Genomic DNA, 20,003 nt, shown 5'->3' on the forward strand with positions numbered 1-20,003 from the left:
ATCCTGTTTCCTATCTTATGCTATTCTTATATTTGTAGTCACATAATCTAGAAGGTGAAGCAGCTATGGCATTGATGAGAGGCAATTGAAAAGGTCAGTGCCTCTTGGTGCCTTTTTTAGGACATGCTGCATTGTATGGTAAAGTTATTTCTATAAACTCTTGCATTTATGTTGATCGATTGTTAGGGCCTCTTGGCAACAAGCCAAACCACTTAGTGTTTGAGCAGGTAATCGATATGGAAACCAATGTTATTTTAGTATAAGGTTTTACTGTTTTTAATCCAATGCTTGGTTTGCGATAATGTCTCTTAGTCTTGAGGGGTCCAAGAAGCCTCCATATGTCCATATGACAACCCAAACTTTAAAATGCTTGTGGCTAAGTTTGGGTATATATTTATCTCTAATTTCCTTCTGCACAAAATAGTTATATCAGTTTTCTCGTCTTATCAAAAGTTTTACACAATGAACAATATATAGTGACTATGCACGCATATTTGCATTTGAAACATATGGATCTTGGCAGATGTTTCTGGTTTTTTACACGTATTAGCATTATGTATCAATGGTTGATGCTCCATAACATTTACATTTTTAATTTGCAACACAACCAAGGAAAACCTTGTCATGTTGATTGCATTTTTGGGTAGTTTCCTTGACTTAGTTATTATTGTATAAAATAGATAAACCAGTATGATCTGCCATTGTGAAAATGGCTACTTTGATTATCAAATTCCTATTTTTTCAGGGGACCTTTTTATTGTTATAGAATAGTGTTAGCTTATTTTAATGTTTTCACAGTGATGGATGGTAATATTCTAGGTCTAATCTTCTATAACTGTGGTGGAACTATTTTAGGAAGTCATTTTGTCCATCCAATTTGTTGGGGCTAGTTGAGTAGAACAAACAAATTTTACAATAGGCATATTCTTTCTATTATTGAAGAATTGGACCACATAGATTGAATAAAGTTATTGTATTGTAGCGCATTGAGTCACTAACATGATTACTCATTTTGTTCAATATAACTACCAGATTGATAAAACTGGTACATTGTTTACTATATTTGAATATTTGAATATCTATTATATTGATGGGTAGAGTACTTATTAATATTTCAGTCCTTTTTATGGAGTTCAGTTTTGGTCTCTTTCTTTGATCCTATTGAGCTTGAACAACTCTCATTCATTTTCTTTCTATTTCATGTGTTGATTCACAATAATCTATGCATTCATGATTATCATGGTATATAATTTATTCTGTAATACTTGGCTTACTCTACTGCACATCATTTAGTACTGTACAAAACTGGAGCCATACTTTGACAAGATTTATCTACCTGATATACCTAATAAAAATATTGTGCTTACATCATGTTTTGATTTTATTTCTATATTTTGATTATTTTCTTAGATAAGCCGTGAACATCAATCTAAGAATTAGATTTTGGGTTTTCAAAGCTTGAGAGAAAATGCAGCAATGTGACAAACATGATGGTGAACTAGTATATCCAAGCCACTATCAGTGATTGAAAAGGGGTGAAGGGATTTTTGCATCCTTTTGCCAGAAGTAATCATGCCTTATATGCTTAAGGTTATTTTAGGCTATTTTGAACGCAGCTATGGGAGCGATTCTGTGTTTTCGGCTGTTTGTTTGTTCTGTGTTGTGTTGCTCAGATAGGGTGTCATGTAATGGAAAGGGATGATGCTTGGGATTCACTTGGTGGGGCCTGAGGTCACCGTGAGGGAATTAAGGCTTCTAACTAAGGTTGAAAGTAACATGACATAGAGCTTTAGGAATAAAGTGATCATAGACAAAGGGTTGACATTCTGAAGAATTTTAGCAAGACAATGGGAGTATACACTCCAGGTATAAGTTGTAAAAATTTTGTGCAGTTACTATCTCTACCTCTAGCAGTAGTTGTTAACTCCTTTGCCACTACAAATTCTTCAATGCCATAAACTGCAGGTTTTACGACTTATCTGCCTATACATTCTTCACATCGTAACAAGTCTAATCCACTGAAAAAAAAAAAAAAAAAAACACCTTCCAAGTTCCATCCCCATCAAAAACACCACCCTCAACTCCACCTTTTTATCATGTACTCTGAAATCCATTGTCAAGATCCACCTTTACTCTAAATGACGGTCCATACTAATTTTTCTTATAATTCTGATCTGTTTTTGCTTCACCGTTCCCCTTTAACTCTACATATGGTTCAGCAGAATAATAACACCAATGCTTCTGGCCACATTAACAAAAGTGAAAGGGATGTGCTATCGGTGGCGATAAGGAGGTTGTGTTTGCAATGACTGACAAAGCAAAAGTAGTGTTGCCAGCAACCATGGGTGGCTTCTACATTTGGCAGTACATTGTCTAAATGATATTAAATTCTTTCTGTATCTCTGGTCCCGTTTAGGCTTGTGATTCTGGTTTTCTTTTCTTACCCTTAAGTTGAGCCTGAAATTTTTCACTGGAATATTGTGCAAGTTACTTGCAGGTATGAATTTGGTTTTTGATGACATTTGTGGCAAGGAACAGTTTAGTCCCAGAAGATTCAATTGTTGCCTTAGGTATGAATTTTGTGAAGAGTAATTTTGTATTGTCTATCGTATCTATACCTATTGGCATGAATTTTTTATTGATTTGTACATTAGTTGCTGCTTTCTTTGTTTTTTTTTTTTTTTTTTTGCTGTCTTTGCAGGAACAGGCAACTAGAGGATCCTCATTTCATTAGGTTCCACTTATTCGTTCAAAACATGAGAGGTACAATAAAATTCGGAAAATAACACTTACCTGTTCCTAATGTATTTTGTCCTCTTTATGGGGTGTGGTATTTTGTGCTAATATTGTTTACAATCACATCTGTACAAAAAGATAGGCTTAATGCATTGGGAGATCAATGATAGTCTACATTCTTGCATTTAATGTTCTTTATGGATCGAGTCCCTCTACACTGTTTGGGGTCCATCCACTAGCTGATTCTACCCTGCCTTATGTGACTGTACTTGAATGTGGATGAATTTAACAATACGGATACTTTACTCTTTCACAAAAAGAAGAAACACGTATAACCTCTTCTAACATAGTGGGAGGAATATGAGTATATGACAGTACAACACGAAGCTATACACGGGTTTATTTGTTTTGGGAACCATATAAAAATTTGTAAAAATAGCACGACAGGATAGTCTTAACTTCTGCTTTCAATTTTTGCCTCATTTCTGTTTTTTATAGATCATTATGGGTGTTTTTAGAATCTGAGTATGCTATTAGTAAACGCCGGTGAGAGAAAGTTAAGACTCTTGAATGTGGCTTTTAATAAAGCAATGACAAAATAATAATAATAATAATAATAATAATAATAATAATAATAATAATAATAATAAAACAATAGAAGAAATTCAAGATTCTTCAAATTATAAAAAAAAAAGTACGTATTCATTGTAGTACTTTTTTTTTTCCAAGCTCAAACTAAGTGTAATTATTTTGTCTATCATGTCCGTTCTGTTCATTATTCTTTGTTCTGGGTAACAAGTACAAGATAAGATTCCAAATATTATAAAATATTGTAATTTTTTTTTTATTTTGTATCTTGTATATATATATAGGATTTTTTATTTAAATAAATTAAATAAATATTTTATTTACTGAAATAAATAATTATAAAAAAATTATTACGAAAATACGTTTTCTAGCCTTATCTTGTTAGTACGCGTGACACGTGTTAGGGTGTACATGGGTTGGGTTACATCGAGTTTGTCCTAATCTAGACCCTGTTCGAAATATATATCGAGCCTATTTCTTAGACCTTAACTTGGTCCTAGACTCGATGAAATTTACACACCTTCAGGTTGGCTGAAAATCGGGTAAAAACTGAGCTTTTATCATGTGAAAATTTTCGACCATTATTTCCCAATTCACATAGTAAAATTTACCTAAAAAAATCTAGAACAATTAATCAGGAGTTGTGGAGGCATTAAGAGCAGGAGCAGCAAGATTTTCAATCTCAATTTTTATTGTTTTGTTTTCTTCGGTAATTGGTGGAGAAACACAATTATCCTCTTCTCTCATTTTTCGTATCCTAAACAAATTTAACAATAATTAGCAACTCATCAAAAGTTTAGTAATAATTAGAACAAAACACTTAAACAGGAAGAACATAGTTGCACCTAATCAAAAGTTTCAATAATCAAGAGTTAGAAGAATAATCAAAATTTTGATTAGAACAATAAACACTTCACTGAAAAAGGAAGCATAATAAACACTTAATTAGGACAATAATCAAAATTTTTAATCAGAAATTTCAATAAGAAATTTCAATAATCAAATTTCTAATCAGACATTTTAATAATTGAAATTTCTAATAAAAAATTTTAATAATCAAACCCTTAATTAGAAATTCAAAACATTAATTATATATGTAAGCTTGAGTAGGGGCCAAAGAAGAGAAGAAGAAGAAAAAGAAGACCAGCGTCAGAAGCAGTCGTTGTCGTTGTCGTCGTTGTTCAGGTTTTGATGGTCATAGAAATTGTAGCCATTTGCAGTCATTGAGGGACGTCATCACGGGGAGGCGAGAAGCAGTGCACCACCGTTGTGACTTCGAGGCTGGGGAGCGGTGATGGGCGTTGTCATGGTGGCTGGTGAGAGACAGAGAGAGGGCTGAAAGGGAAAGAGTGCGACGGTCGGTGAGAGGCACAGAGAGGGCTGCAACAAGAAGCAGGTGACGGCGCCGTGAAGTTCTGAGGGGAAAGGGCTAAGAGGGGACTGTGGCACAGCGGCAGGGTGCGTGGTTGAGGGCTTGTGAGGCGTGACTGCGTGAGGCTAATGGCTATATGAAACTATGAATGTGTGCCTTAGTTCATTCTTCATTGTTAATTATGATTCTCATCGGGTCGGGTTTGGGTGACCTGAGCTATGGTCCGGTCTCGGTTTCATCCCTCTCTCTGGTTTCATTTTTTTTTCCGGGTCAGCCCCGGACCACTTCGGGTCCGGGCCATCATGGCCCAAAATTCTTTTGTCTTGGGTTGGGTCTTCGGGTCGGACCGGACCATGTATACCCTTAACACGTGTATATTTCGTTTACACAGGCTGGGGGATGCCTATGTATAGATATCATTTACAATGAGGTTCTGGGTCCCAGTTTGAATCTTTCGACCACTTTCTTCTCTCTTCTATCCCTTTCTGACTATATTATTGAGTAAGACAAAGATGGTGCGCGCAGATACACGTGATCGGGACATCAACAGGCTGAATGCGATATGGCACTACGCCGGGATAGCTGACTTTGCGGTTAGTTTTATTAACTTAAGTTTGATGTAATTCCATATATATATAGCCATGGTTAGGGTACTTGTCAAGAATTAGAATACAATTTGTATCATTAAAAATAGGTTACTGATAGTAATTAATAATTCTAGGAATGTGGTTATTATTTTTTGGTAATTAAGTTGTTAAGTACATAATTATTTAGAGTTTAAATATTGGGGTAGATGTTATCCGACCGTTGACGTTAGTTTCTTGGTCACACATTTGTTAATTTATTATTTAGTTATTAACTATCCAAGTTTGATAATTAGATTATTAAGTCAAAGTTTGATGGTTAGATTATTAATTATTTTATTAAATGTTTTAATTTCATGTAACGTATTGAGAAAATTTGTATTAGTTAAGTAAGTACATGTTAACGAAAAATGTTGTGTCGACATAAATTCAGTTAGTACTTACGTGTAAAATTCTGTTAAGCAAATGTATAGAATAGTTAAGACAGCTTGATATGTTGATGGACCTATACAAATTTTTAATTTTTAATGATCTTGAAATATTTTTGGTTGTCAGAGGCCTCGCCTACTCCTGCTCCGGCGAGTGAGTCACATGTTTCCACCACCCGAGGCCATCGTCCCGTGTCTGAGGGAGGCTGCATTCGGCGACATGGTGCCTCTCAGAAATTTCGTATTCGACAACTCCCTAATCACGACATTCGTGGAGCGATGGTGTCCGGAGATCTACACGTTCCATCTGTCGCAGGGTGAGACCACTATCACCCTGCAGGACGTGGCGTACCACTTTGGGTTACGTGAACACAGGGAGCCAGTTGGGGATGCTTCTGTGACTTCTACAAGTGGTACGACACGGAGATGTGGGAGTTGGTGGAGCGGCTACTCAGTGCTCGGCCTTCAATGGTACCACAACAGGGGACGCAGAGAAAGGAGTCGTTTTCGTTGAAGCTTACATGGCTGTGTGACCGTGTACGTCAGATGCCACAGACGGACGACCTAGAGACACTCCGACAGTATGCGAGGTGTTGCATCTTATTACTGATCGGGGGGTACCTGATGACAGACAAGTCGAACAACTTGGTCCATCTACAGAAGGTGCCCATCGTAGTAAGGTACGACCTTGAGCTCACAAATAGTTTCAGGACAACAAGTCTACAGTGCTTGCAGTAGTTTTGCCACCTTGTTGTTTGACTCCTTCCAATTTCTGTATATCTGCGTAATTGTCTTTTGTTTCGCCATCTAGACCTTTTTATAGGAATGTTTGAAGTGATAGCTTTGCTGAATTGCACCTTGCAGGATATGGATGCTGATGGATGGGTTTGACTGTATCAACGGCAAGATGATCTTGCAGATGAGGCTGTTGTCCAACTGTCGATGGTCTTGGGACATGGTGGGTGCTAAACAAGTATACGCTCCACCAACTCTCCAGACCTCCCTAATGAAATAAAATATCCATGGTTAGAAACTACTCAATATTTAGCAATCATAAATGAGTAAGTACGCCTCAATTAAACTTGAACTCACTAGTATCCAAGGTTCTGTCGGAGGACAACACGGAGACTCCATGGATATCCATTTGTAGCTTGACGACAATGCACATGCCCACTCAGTACTCAATATTTTTGCGAATATTGTAGTTCTTCACACCCTGCATTACTGCATCTCGGCATTTGAATCTGTGGCCGACCCGAAACTTTACCCCACCATCTAGGTTGTAATCCTTTTTCCTGGTGTTGGAAAACAGAGATTTTTCATGCATTACGTCTAAATCCAATGTATGATAGTGACTTGGTACATTTGATAGCGCCGAAATCAGGTGGGGGAGAGGCAAAACACAGCGCACCAAGTTCTCGGCCGGCGTCTTTGGTACAAACTTCTCCTCCTCATCATCTTCAGAGGAATCACTATTGTTGCTATTCGCAACGTACTCTTCGTCGGAGTTTTCGTTACCCACCTCTATGTCTTCCACTGAACTGGCAACATGAATCGGTGGTGGTGCGAGAGGTGGGTCATCTGCACAAATGTCAAGTGTACAGAACTACCACCACTAACATCATCAACTTTGGCGGAAAGTTTCATCACTTATTCCGCCGTGATTCTCCCATAGATGTCAAATATGAGTCGTACATGCTCGTCGCCTTGGAGCTCAAAAAGATGCATTTAGAGCTATGGTAACTTCTAAAGAATGGACAATCTCAACCTACTCCAAAGAAGCTAAAACATTTGTAGATGAAGTCTTAGACTCTAAGTTTTGGAATCAATGTACAGACATTGTCAATTTTACTGAGCCACTTGTTCGTGTGCTCCGTATTGTGGATAGTGAAGATAAAGCTGCAATGGATTTTATTTATCAAGCTTTTTATAAGGATAAAGAAGAGATGGTGAAGAGGTTTCAACGAAGAAAGAAGATTGTGGAGCCTTACTTGAAGATTTTGGATACTTGTTGGGATTCACAACTTCACAAAAATCTTTATGCTGCGGGCTATTGGTTAAATCCTGCTTTTCGATTCAATTCTGATGAATTTGAAAAACATAAGCAACTCACTTTTGGCCTACTAGATGTAATTGAGAATTATGCATATGGTGATCCAGAATTGAATTCTAAGTTGACAAGAGATGAAAATATATAAAAATGCTGAAGATGATTTTGGAAGACAATCTACACTATGTGAACGAAGCACAGCCAGGTAAATATTTTATTTGGTTTTATCTTTTTTTATTAGTTTATTTATTTAAAAAAGTTAATTGTGATGCATTGCATCTTTTGATTTTAAGACCAATGGTGAAAATCTTATGGAATCGGAATACCAAATTTACAAAAGTTAGCCATTCATGTTTTATGTCAAACTTGTAGTTTTTCGTGTTGTGAGCGAAATTGGAATATTTTTTAATACATCCACACAAAGAAGAGGAATTGGTTAGAACATAAAAAACTTAACGATTTTGTTTTCGTTCATTATAACTTGAGGCCAAAACAAAGGTATCTTCTATAATTATTTACCTAATTTTAAAAGGTATTGTTCATTTTTATGCTTTAGTTTAGTAATTACATAAATTGATAACATAGGAATCAAATGAGAAAGCAAAACTATGATCCAATTTGTCTTGATGCATTTGATGACTATTCGGATTGGATATTGAAAGATTTTCCGTCGTTTTTAACTCCTGAAGTGGTTGATGCTCTACGAAATGATTTGGCAAATATGTTCATTCAACCAACTTTAGATGATCTTGGTAAATTTTTAAATTGCTTGAATATTTTAATTGTCAGTTGCTATTACGAATTATTTTTTATATTGATTTGTGAAAAATACACAAATGTAGATCAATTAAATTTGGAAGATGACAAAGATAATGATGGATCTAGTAACAACGCTATGGAAGATATGGATGCAAATCAAAATGAGAGAAATGTTGATCAAGCTCCAAATTTGTCCTATGAAGATATTGATGACGACTTTGAGCTCACTCTTTGGACTTGATTTACCAATTGAGTTATCTTTCACTCGCTCTTGTTGATTTAAATTAAGAACATATTTTGTACTAGAGACTAGTTTATTATCTTTTTTTAGATTATTAGTTATGTTTAAAATTGATATTAGATTATTAATATTTGACTTACATTCTAAATTTTAAGATATTATTTTAATTTTATTTATATAATTTTAATTTTTTTATTTATGACCAGGCACCGATTAAATTAGTGTTCGGTGATCCAGTCATATGACTGGATTAATTACTGATTCGGTTCTAATAACTATGAATCAATGTAAATATTTCACTCTACTTAGCGCGAAGAAATTATTAAAAGGATATTGCTAATATGTATTTTTAGAGAACATGTTAAGATTATTATTAATAAAATAATTAAGTATTTTATTTTAATAAATATAAAATAAATATATTAAAAATTTAAATTTTATATTTTTATAAAATTATTTTTAATTAGTAATATATATATATGTTAACTGATTTAACGATTATATATGTTTGAATTAAAATTTATAAATAAAATTTATATAAAATTAATTTTGTAAAATTAATTTCAATTAGAAGCGAATTGCTAAGCAAATCCATAATCTTCGGGTAGGCTTCCATCATTTCACAGCCTCGCCTCCTTTCCTTGTTCAAGCGCTGGATGCAGATAGAAAATATTTTATGTTTGTTAGAGTGATGAACAATTAGTTTCTTTGTGTCTATTGGGTTTTAGGCCCCTTTTCCATAAAAAAAAAAAAAAGAATTGGTATTAATATAATTTATGATTGATAATTTTTATATTAAAATAAATTATAATAAATTAAATATCAATACTCTTTAGTATTTTTTATTTATAATTTTTTACTACTTATGATTTTAATATTATTTTTATGTTAATTTTCTTATTTAATCTAGTATTTTTAATAGAATTAATAGAATTATAATATCTAAATAGAAAGCTCCATACAAAAAAATAACAAGAGTGATAAAAAATTCATATAAATAAAAAAATAAAAATTTTATAAAAAATAATAACATGTATGAGAGAGCATTAAAAAAAATTATAAAAAAATAATAAAATTCATGATATAAATAATGAAGGGTAGAATTAGTAGATAATAAATAATTTTTTTTAATTAATGATCTAGCAAAAAAAGTGAACACAAGAATTGGAATTTTTAACTTTTGGTGATCGCGGATTAGATTACGGAATCACATTTTTAGAATAGAAAAAAAATAGTCAAACAAAAAAATAAAGTTTTTAAAAAAATTAAATATACATTTAAAATTTTTAACACTAAACCAAACACATCCTATCTAATTAGGGGTGCCAAATCTATAAGCCTTTTTAGTCAATAAAAATTAAAGTATGAAAAGAAAAAATTTAAACTTCACATAAACAAGAATCATTTTAGGAAAAAAAAAAAAAAAACTCTACTAAGGTAATGAAATGCAATCAAATGACAAGCCATTAGTTAATTCAGGTTAAGTTTAAGTAATTAATTTGATTAATTAGTTCCATAACTATTAAAAAAAATAAAAATACTATTTATATACTAAAATCAGCTACTAATGTATTTATATATAAATATATGTGTAGTTTAATTTATTTTTAATATGTATATATTTCAACATATATCTTATACTGATGGCTGATTTTAATGACTAATTTTAGTGTATACATAACATAGCTGATTAAAACATTAACTAATTTTAAATATTATTTATATAACGGTCCAACTTTCAGTACATCATAATCGTACCAAAATTAAGATGTTACAAACCTATTTCTTTTATTATTTATTTAATATTGAGCCTTTATACGTTAACACGTTCCGATTTTAGGTAAAAACTAGTAAATTTTTTGTTTTTATTCATTAAAAATCATTTAACATAGACTTCCAATAAAAAACAATTACATAATATACATTATAGTTAATCAATGAATAATAAATACAAACTTACCCCTCTAAATAAAACTTCAACTAATAAGGTGAGGGGGAAGAAATAAATTCTAATTCTAATAATAACACAACTTGTAAATAAATTCTTCTATGCTTCTGCAGCTTCGCAATAAGCCTTCGCACCTATAGCTGAAAAGGTTAGAAAGAGGGGGGAGAGGGGGGGGGAGGGGAGTGTTAAGAACTGGGGAGTCCTTAGTAGGGTCGGAGTTAGAAGTTAAATTCATTTTACTATTATTAGCCAACAACAAGCAACATAATACATTTAACTTAATAAATAAAGAACACAAAAGTCAAACAATCATAAAGTACATACAAAACACCCACACATATACACAGAAAATATATCAAAGAGAAATATGTGGAAACAAGTATGATGCATGTCTAGTTCTAGTGTAAGTCATGAGCTCATGTATCGGTTTCTATCCGCTCCTGACGTAACCTATTATTTTTAGCTGGATATGGCTGTTCCAGAACTAAACACAACATTGCAACCCTCTGTAGGTGAACTTTGGTCTACAAAAATAACACTTCTACAAGTAAACTTTGACTTATAGGAATAGCAACTCTCTATAGATGAACTTCGGCCTACAAGATCTTTAGGGCTAATGAAAAAGCAGCACACAGTTTACGAGTGTCTCTGTCCCTGTGTTTGACCCAAAGCCTAATCAAACATTCAGTTCTCACATACAGTTTTCTTAAATCATTTTTTAGTTTTCAGTCAATCATTCAGTGCCTAGTCTAGTCATTCAATTCTCAATTTCTAAGTTGTATAATATTTTTTTTTTCAGTCATCAATAATCTATCCTCAGTCATGCTTTTATTTATCAATTCTCTATTTTCATTAATTATTTTAACCTCCTTCTTTTATTATTAAGATAATTATTTAAATGATAATAATAATATATTATAATATTTCAAAATTTATTTAATAATATTTAACTCCTCAAAAGTCTAAAAAAGTCATTTTGACTCCTAAAACTTTTCATCTGCTTTAATCACTTAACTTTTAGAAATTTCATTTTAACTCTCAAATTTTTTTTAATTAATTTTCAGTCCCAAAACTCTTTCTTAATTAGAATTTAGCCATGAAATAATTAAAAACATGAGGGTTTAGTCTTCTTCAAGAAACCAAAGCAAACTCATCAAACATTCATTAATTTTTAACTAATTTTTCAATATTTTCAGTAACCAAATTTATCCAATCTTTCTCAAACCAAAGAACAATATTTCAGCCATCATAAACACATCAAAATACATCAATTAAGCTTGAATTCAAGCCTTAGAAGCTCACGGTTCAACAACAACAACAATGACTTCCAAGCTTAATTTCTTCAAAGAAACATTATTAAATCAACATATAAACACTCAATTTCAACCACCAAACAATCAATTATCACTACAACATTTTTTGGCTATTGCAACATATATTCAAGACAATACTTAAAAAAAATTGCCTAATATATATATAGGCAACATTTTATACTAGTAGCAATAAAATAAGATTATAACAAAAAATTTTAATCAACATACTATAAGTGATGCTATTGATAAATTAAAAGACACTTATCAAATGTTGTTCTATCAAATATACAAAAACAACCATTATAAAAATAATATATTATTCTTTTTAAGAGTTGCCTTAAAATTTATTTTAAACTTCACTTATCAAGTGTTGCCTAAAATTTTTAATATTTCTTAAAAGAAAAAATCCAAACGGCATGGCTAATTATTTTGCAGAGAAATAAAAAGAGGGAGAAGAAGAAAGAAGAGTCTTCTCGTTCTTCAATCCCTAACCCTAACAAAACCCCAACCTTAACAAAATCCCTAACTCCAATTCATTCCAAATCTTTCGTTCCTCTCTGGTTCTTCAATCCATTCGATGATGATGCGCGTTCCTTTATTGAGATTTGATCTCAATCTCTGCTCGCGAATGAACTTCGATCGTTGAGCTTCGATCTTCTCTGCTCGCGAATCAGCTTCGATCCTCTGCTCCTCTTCTTGTTGAGCTTCGATTCTCTGCTCGTTGAGCTTCGATTCTCTGCTCGTTGAGCTTCGATCCTTTCTGCTCGCATTTATCATCACCGGTCACTGTTCGATTATCATTGCTCGCATTTTTTGTGAGATTCTTATTTTTGGCGTTCTTCTGTAGGTACTACACCTGATGATTCTACCGTTCTTTTTCTGTTCTATTTTATCACCTTTGTATTTTGAATCCTAATTTTGGCTTAAACTTGTTGTTGTGCACATTAATTTTAAACTTGTTCTGCTCTACTATCACTGCTCCAAAAGCTGGTTGGTGCACGAATCCTCACACTCCGTACAACTGAACCAGCAAGTGCACTGGGTCATCCAAGTAATACCTGAGTGAGTCAGGGTATAAAATAAAGAAAAAAAAAAGGGGATAAAATACTTTGTGAATTCGAATGTAACCAGTGATAAGAAGATAGTTAAGGCTTAGAGATGCTTTGTCCTTCTGGATTAACTCTGGTATTACTGTCTTCTTCAATTGTGAATGATTTCTTCTATGGCAGGCTGTATGTGATTGACGCTGGTTTGAGCAGCCGCCAATACTCCTCCATATCTGAACCCCAGGGTTAGTGCGGATCCATTCTGATTGAGGGTGAAGTCCTATAGTCCATTCCCCTTCATGATCCTACTCAAAATGCCACAGATAAGGTCGGATCTTCCGAATCAGAGAATGCTGCGCCTTTGGGTTCTAACCTCTACCACAGAGACCCTAATCTCCCCGTACTTCGGCTGAACTGATGTTTCGAGAAGTCCCCAACGAAGTCGTGGATTAGCCGTCTAAGAGATGTATAATCAAGCTGGTGGTTCATCATTGTCCGATGAAAGACTCACTCTGAACCCATGTAGAATGTGATAACCTTATACCAGTTCAATGCATTCATATTGATGAAGAACGAAGATATATCTTAGAATTGGATCAAACACGAATTGAAGAGAAACAATAATACTTTTATTAATCCATAAAACTCAGCAAAGCTCCTCACCTCAACCTAGGAGGTTTAGAAACTCATACTAATAGAAAATACAATGTGAAAACTGAAATATGGCAGATCCCCCCCTTAGAATATTTGAAAAAGGTCTTTAAATACTAAATTAATGACTAAGAATTACATAAGAAGGGTAAAACAGTATTTTAGTGCTAAAATCCACTTCCGGGGCTCACTTGGTGAGTCTTTGGGTTGAGCTTGATTGAGATCCACGTGCTAGGAGGCCTCTAGGGCGTTGAACGGTGGCTAGGGGGTCCTCTTTGGGCGTTTGGATGCTGGTCTCCTCCTTTGGGCACTGGACGCCTGGACTGGAGTAGGAGGCTGGCGTTGGACGCCAGTTTTGGACCTTCAATTCTGAAAAAAAGTATGGTCTATTATACATTGCTGGAAAGCTCTGGAAGTTAGATTTCCATAGCCATTGAGAACGCTCCATTTGAAATTCTGTAGCTCTAGAAAAGCTCTTTTGAGTGCATGGAGGTCAGATCCGGACAGCATCTGCAGTGCTTTCTCTGTCTCTGAATCAGACTTTTATTCCAACTCCTCAATTTCAGCCAGAAAATACCTGAAATTACATAAAAATACACAAACTTAAAGTAGAATCCAAAAATGTGAAATTTGCACTAAAACCTATGAAAACTTAATAGAATTTAAACAAAACATCCTAAAAACTATATGAAAATGATGCCAAAAAGCGTATAAAATATCCGCTCATCACTGGTCAAATCACGAACCTAACAGAAACTCTGCAATAGCCGGCAGCAGAGGCTGTAAATCGCTTTCGTCACCGTCGTCATTGTATAGCTCGAAGGCAGCACCTGCTTCACAATCAGCGTCATCGCTAAGGACACAGAGAACAATCAAATGGCATGGTTGAAAGGGGAGCAGTTTCCTGTGGCATTGCGGCGGTGACGGCAGAAACCTTGGCGACTGGAATGGGAGACGTTGGATAAGGGGCTGAAAAAGTGGTCCTGAGACGGCAAAAATTGTGTTCCTCTCTTTTCGCATTCATCTATACCTGGTTTTCATCATAAAATAAACTGCATGTCCTAACAGATCTCTTTTCTCCATTCTAATAAGATGCTTACTATGTTAGTTTGGAATTAACTGGTAACCGAAAATTTATAACATTAGCTGGTTTTTGAACCTTTCATAGTGCGGTAATCATGTCTTTTATTGATTAGTATACTTCGGTTTGGGTTGTACCTTGTAAAATATGTGGAAATGGTGAATATGATAACCAAAATGGTTATGTAATCATTCCTTGGCTACAGGCATAAAGCTGTTTGATAAAGATGATATCCAACAACTAGTTTTGCATTTAACATCCTGTGGCATTTTGTTGGAGTTCTGCATTATTGCTTGATGTTTGTACTCTCAGAACAAGGTCACGACACTAGTATATTTAAGGACAGATACTATTTTCCTTGGTGACTTTCACCTTGAATTTGTGTATAAATGCCATGTGTTCATTCAAATTAACTGGCTCCATGGATGCTACATAGTTTTCCTTTTTGTTCCTCCTTCTAGTATTTAGCATAAATATTTTATTGTATTTCTCTAAGCTGTATCTTCAATAATGATCTGCATTTTATGATTTTTTCAATTCAAATAACAATTCTAAAATTAAATTATTAATTTAGTTTGGTGCTTATTTGTTGTATGTTGTACATCACATAATGCAAAAGGGAAGGATTCTTGCAAAGAATCAAGGAAGTAGACGGTGAAGGATGCAACATATATGGCTTCTTGGAAGTAAATAAGGTGGCAGGTAATTTTCAATTTGCTCCGGGCAAAAGCTTTTAGCAATCTGGTGTACATGTACATGATCTGCTATCTTTTCAAAAGGACTCGTTTAATGTAAGAGCTGATCTGTTTACTTTGCATACTTCTTGGTGAACTAATTGCAATTTTTACTATGCATGATCTGGAAATATAATTTTTTTTGTCAATCATGAGACTTCATATTTCAAGAGACTAAATAATCTACATGTGATACAGTTAAGTCACCACATCAACAGATTAGCTTTTGGTGATTATTTTCCTGGTATGGTGAATCCTCTTGATCGGTGAGCTTCTTTTGTTCTGAAAACCTCAATTATATAAGGTAGATAAGGTAGATCTTTAATAGAGATAATGTTTGACTATTAAGGGAGATGATGTTTTGGGAATGTATAAAACAGAGTACATCTTTTAAGTACCATGAATTTCTTTAGTTCTTTTGGGGATTTATTGTTAGTGGTGCAATTTTTTGGCAGCTAATTGTTGGTGGTTCACTTTGTTAGAGTTGTTATTTGATTGACTCCTTTATGCTAGTTCTTTGAGGATAGAGATTATTTTTTGAGGTGCTTTATTTGAGTTTTGTTGTAAATTATGTTGGTTGAGAATAGTCTATAATTCATGATTTAGATATGCACTTATGATCTTTTGGTATCAATAATTTTCCATTTTCTCTTTTTTGTTTTAGCTAGAAATAATTAAACTTGAACTTGCATTGTATGCATGCATGTAATCTTGTAATAATTATTTTATAATAATTTGGTTTGTTCATAATGATTTGATCTCTAAATAGAAGGAGTGATGACTGGAGCTAAGGCAGCTAATATTACTGGCATTGCCACTGCCATTCCAACAGTAAGTATTAATTAGTATTACCATTACTCGTTCAAATAACAATCAATTAACATTTAATGTGTACTGACTATAATAATATTGATGTGAATACATTTGAATTAATTGCAGCTAACGAGTAAAGGATGCTGCCATGGGACAAAGGAAACCTGAATTACACAGCTCAAGTTCGCATAATCTCAACGCACGGTGGGTGGAGCAACATACCTCAAAGTAGCTGATACAAGACCATTTTGGTAAATGCTAGAAACAATTCCTTCAACCAACAACCCCTCGAATAATCCTTGAGCTTTACTATCTAGCAAATTAAAATTTATATGTATGTATTCAAGTAGAATAATCCTTGAACTTTAATTAGCTTGACATATGTGAATTAGAAATTGTTATAATATAATAATGTATTTGAAATTTTTTAATTTGATAATATCTATTCAACTAGAATAAGTTGAGGTTTTGTCTCTATTATCATGTGTTTAATTTTATTGTACCCTAATTATAATGGAATGTTTAAATTATTAGGTAGTGTATTATCTCAATAAAAAAGCAATGGTTTTAAAATGATTTGTATGGTAATAATAGAAGAGGCAAGGCCTCTAAATTGATGCCATAGTAGGAAAAGAAATGACAACGCGTATAAAATGTCATAGTCACTTGAATATGCAACTCTTCCAAGGGTTGCTATATAAATGAATAGACAACGCTTTTCACTAGTTATAAAATTAGTAGAAAAGAGAGTCTCTAATAAGCGTTGCATTAGACTTTAAGCGTTGTTTTTGTTTTAAAATAGGCAACGCTTTTGAAGAGTTGCTTCTAAGAGCGTTGCTTTTGAAGCAAACAAACGTTGTCTTTGACCTAATGCAACGGCCGTATCTGCAAGGGCCTGGAAAACGTTGGTTTAGGTCCAAAACTGCTGCCATAGATTAAAGACAACTCTTTTTCAATCTTTAGGCAACATTTTCTAAATGTTGTTTCAAATGAAAAATGTTGTAGTGTATCAATTAAATTTCAAGAACACAATTAATTCTTAATTAATTTATCAAACTCTACCTCTATACAATAATTACAACAACTGAAGCTCTAGGAAAAGTTTCTGACCGAATAATTGAAAATAAACGTTAAAAATCGGCTACTCAACCTTCTCCTCACTTTGGCCGAATAATGCAAGCTTGGGAAAAAAACTCTATTGTCGATTTCTCCTGAACAAAAGTGACGTCAACGTGAAAAGGAGTTATTAAAGTTATGGAGCTCAAGAAATCGAGGTTGAAAGTTCTTGAAAGGATCACGGTTCTCTCCTCTCTCTCAGCTTCCCCTTTTTTTTTTCTTCAAAATGAATTCAGCCATACAATTTGATAATGATTAATGGTGTTAATGATGATTAGGCGGCAAGGGTGGGGGTTGGGTGTCAAGCATTAGGCCTGCTGAGTGAGTGAGTTAAGTTATAAATATCTTAGACGAATAATTATAAAAGTTGAATATATTAAATCACAAGTAATAATATATATAGAGATGAATATATATAAATTATTAATATAAATGACATTATTAGTAACATAATGATTATAAGAATAGAAGATATTTGATGAAGCATTAACAAAGTTAAGTTCATCGAAAAATACTGATATTTATTCATATCAACAAATTTTGAACTCGATAATAATATTATTAAACAAATTTTTATTTTAATTCAAACGGATAAAAATAAAATATCAATATAATAATAATAATAATAATTATTATTATTATTATTGTTATTATATCTTTTATAATAAAAATTATATAAAAATTTTAATTAATTTAAATTTTAGTTATCAACCAATCAATTTAATTATTTTTAATAAATAAATTCTAAAAATAAAATAAAAAAATCAAACTTAATAAAATAAAGGGTAAAAAACAAAAATAAGCCAAGGAAGAAATAATTTACGTGAATAAGCCAAAACAAAAATTGCTTCATGAATCCACCAATGCACGTTTATATGTAGTTTGAACTAGCTTGGTTCGAACTCCATTTCTACATAATTCGAACCAGCTTGGTTCGAATTATACACAAACACACGCACACACTAATTCAAACCAACTTGGTTCGAATTACACACAATAATTCATGGTATAATTCGAATTATGCTGTTAAAAAATTAATAATTTATTAAAAAAAATTTATTAAAAAATTTATTAAAAAAATTAATAATTTAAAAATTAAAAAAATATATATTTTATTTTATACGTTAAAAAAAAACTAACAAAATATTTAATTACGAGACTTTTTTAAAATATTAATGAGCTATCAATTCGAATTCCATATAATACTTTTCTGTCCATTTTTAATAGTTCATGAATATTTTTTAATAAATTTTTTTAAATTATACTACAAAAAATATTTTATCCTATGCAAAATAATTTTAAAAAAAATGGCTTAAAAAATGTTAGGAGTACTATAAAAATTTGTAATGTTATAATAACTTAGGTAAATACATGCATGTACTCAAATTTTAAATAAAATACTCTACATAGTCAATAATAATTTAGAAATAAAAGAAAATATTTTATTCCATACAAAATAATTAAAAAATATATTTTATTCTATACAAAATAATTTTAAAAAATGGCTTAAAAGATGTTTTGAGTACTATAAAAGTTTGTAATATTCTAGTGATTTAGGTAAATACATGGTAAAAATATTTTTTCTTTAATTTCTAAATTATTAGTGACTATGTGTAGTATTTCTTTAATGTCTTAAGTCATTAGGATATTAAAAATTTTTATAGTAACATCTTTTAAGCCATTTTTTAAATTATTTTGCATAGAATAAAATATTTTTTTATGGTATAATTTAAATAAATTTATTAAAAAATATTCATGATAATTTTTTAATAAAATTATTTAAATTATATGGTGAAATATTACATGATTCGAATTACGCATAGGGAAGTTCGAATTACTCTGATTCAAATTATATGGTGAGCAATTCGAATTCTATACAATACTCTTCTGCCCATTCTTGATTGCTCATGAATATTTTTTAATAAATTTATTTAAATTATACCACAAAAAAATATTTTATTCTATGCAAAATAATTTAAAAAATGGCTTAAAAGATGTTAGAAGTACTATAAAAATTTGTAATGTCCTAATGACTTAGGACATTAAAGAAATACTCCACATAATCACTAATAATTTAGAAATTAAAGAAAAAATATTTTTATCATGTATTTACCTAAATCACTAGAATATTATAAACTTTTATAGTACTCATAACATCTTTTAAGCCATTTTTTAAAATTATTTTGTATAGAATAAAATATATTTTTTAATTATTTTGTATGGAATAAAATATTTTCTTTCATTTCTAAATTATTATTGACTATGTAGAATATTTTATTTAAAATTTGAGTACATGCATGTATTTACCTAAGTTATTATAACATTACAAATTTTGATAGTACTCCTAATATTTTTTAAGCCATTTTTTTTAAATTATTTTGCATAGGATAAAATATTTTTTGTAGTATAATTTAAAAAAATTTATTAAAAAATATTCATGAACTATTAAAAATGGACAGAAAAGTATTGTATGGAATTCGAATTGATAGCTCATTAATATTTTAAAGAAGTCTTGTAATTAAATATTTTGTTAGCTTTTTTTA

General features: G+C 32.0%; 2 protein-coding genes across 8 annotated transcripts; both read left to right on the forward strand.

The window, feature by feature from the left end:
* The first annotated feature begins 32 nt into the window (after positions 1-32).
* On the forward strand, positions 33-6,744 carry LOC148574903 (uncharacterized). 7 transcript variants are annotated; one of them, XM_088503538.1, is made up of 5 exons: positions 33-93; positions 1,411-2,570; positions 2,702-2,763; positions 5,222-5,289; positions 5,836-6,744. In XM_088503538.1, exons 2-5 carry the CDS (start codon positions 2,500-2,502, stop codon positions 6,220-6,222), a joined length of 588 nt encoding a protein of 195 aa, XP_088359664.1. In that variant the 5' UTR covers positions 33-93; positions 1,411-2,499; the 3' UTR covers positions 6,223-6,744. The 7 variants fall into 7 exon arrangements, 4 of the variants coding, with proteins under 4 accessions (XP_088359664.1, XP_088359662.1, XP_088359663.1 ...); XR_015904772.1 differs by having other exon boundaries at positions 39-2,570; positions 5,836-6,388; positions 6,573-6,744; XM_088503536.1 differs by having other exon boundaries at positions 39-1,866; positions 1,966-2,570.
* A 144-nt stretch (positions 6,745-6,888) lies between these two features.
* LOC148574904 (uncharacterized) lies at positions 6,889-8,886 on the forward strand. The gene is made up of 3 exons (XM_021116014.2): positions 6,889-7,963; positions 8,344-8,510; positions 8,601-8,886. The coding sequence occupies exons 1-3, from the start codon at positions 7,893-7,895 to the stop codon at positions 8,756-8,758; spliced, it is 396 nt and encodes a 131-aa protein (XP_020971673.2). The 5' UTR covers positions 6,889-7,892; the 3' UTR covers positions 8,759-8,886.
* Positions 8,887-20,003: the final 11,117 nt, after the last annotated feature.

This window comes from Arachis ipaensis, chromosome B2, assembly GCF_059453495.1.
Source record: "Arachis ipaensis isolate K30076 ecotype BB chromosome B2, ASM5945349v1, whole genome shotgun sequence".
Lineage (NCBI taxonomy): Eukaryota > Viridiplantae > Streptophyta > Magnoliopsida > Fabales > Fabaceae > Arachis > Arachis ipaensis.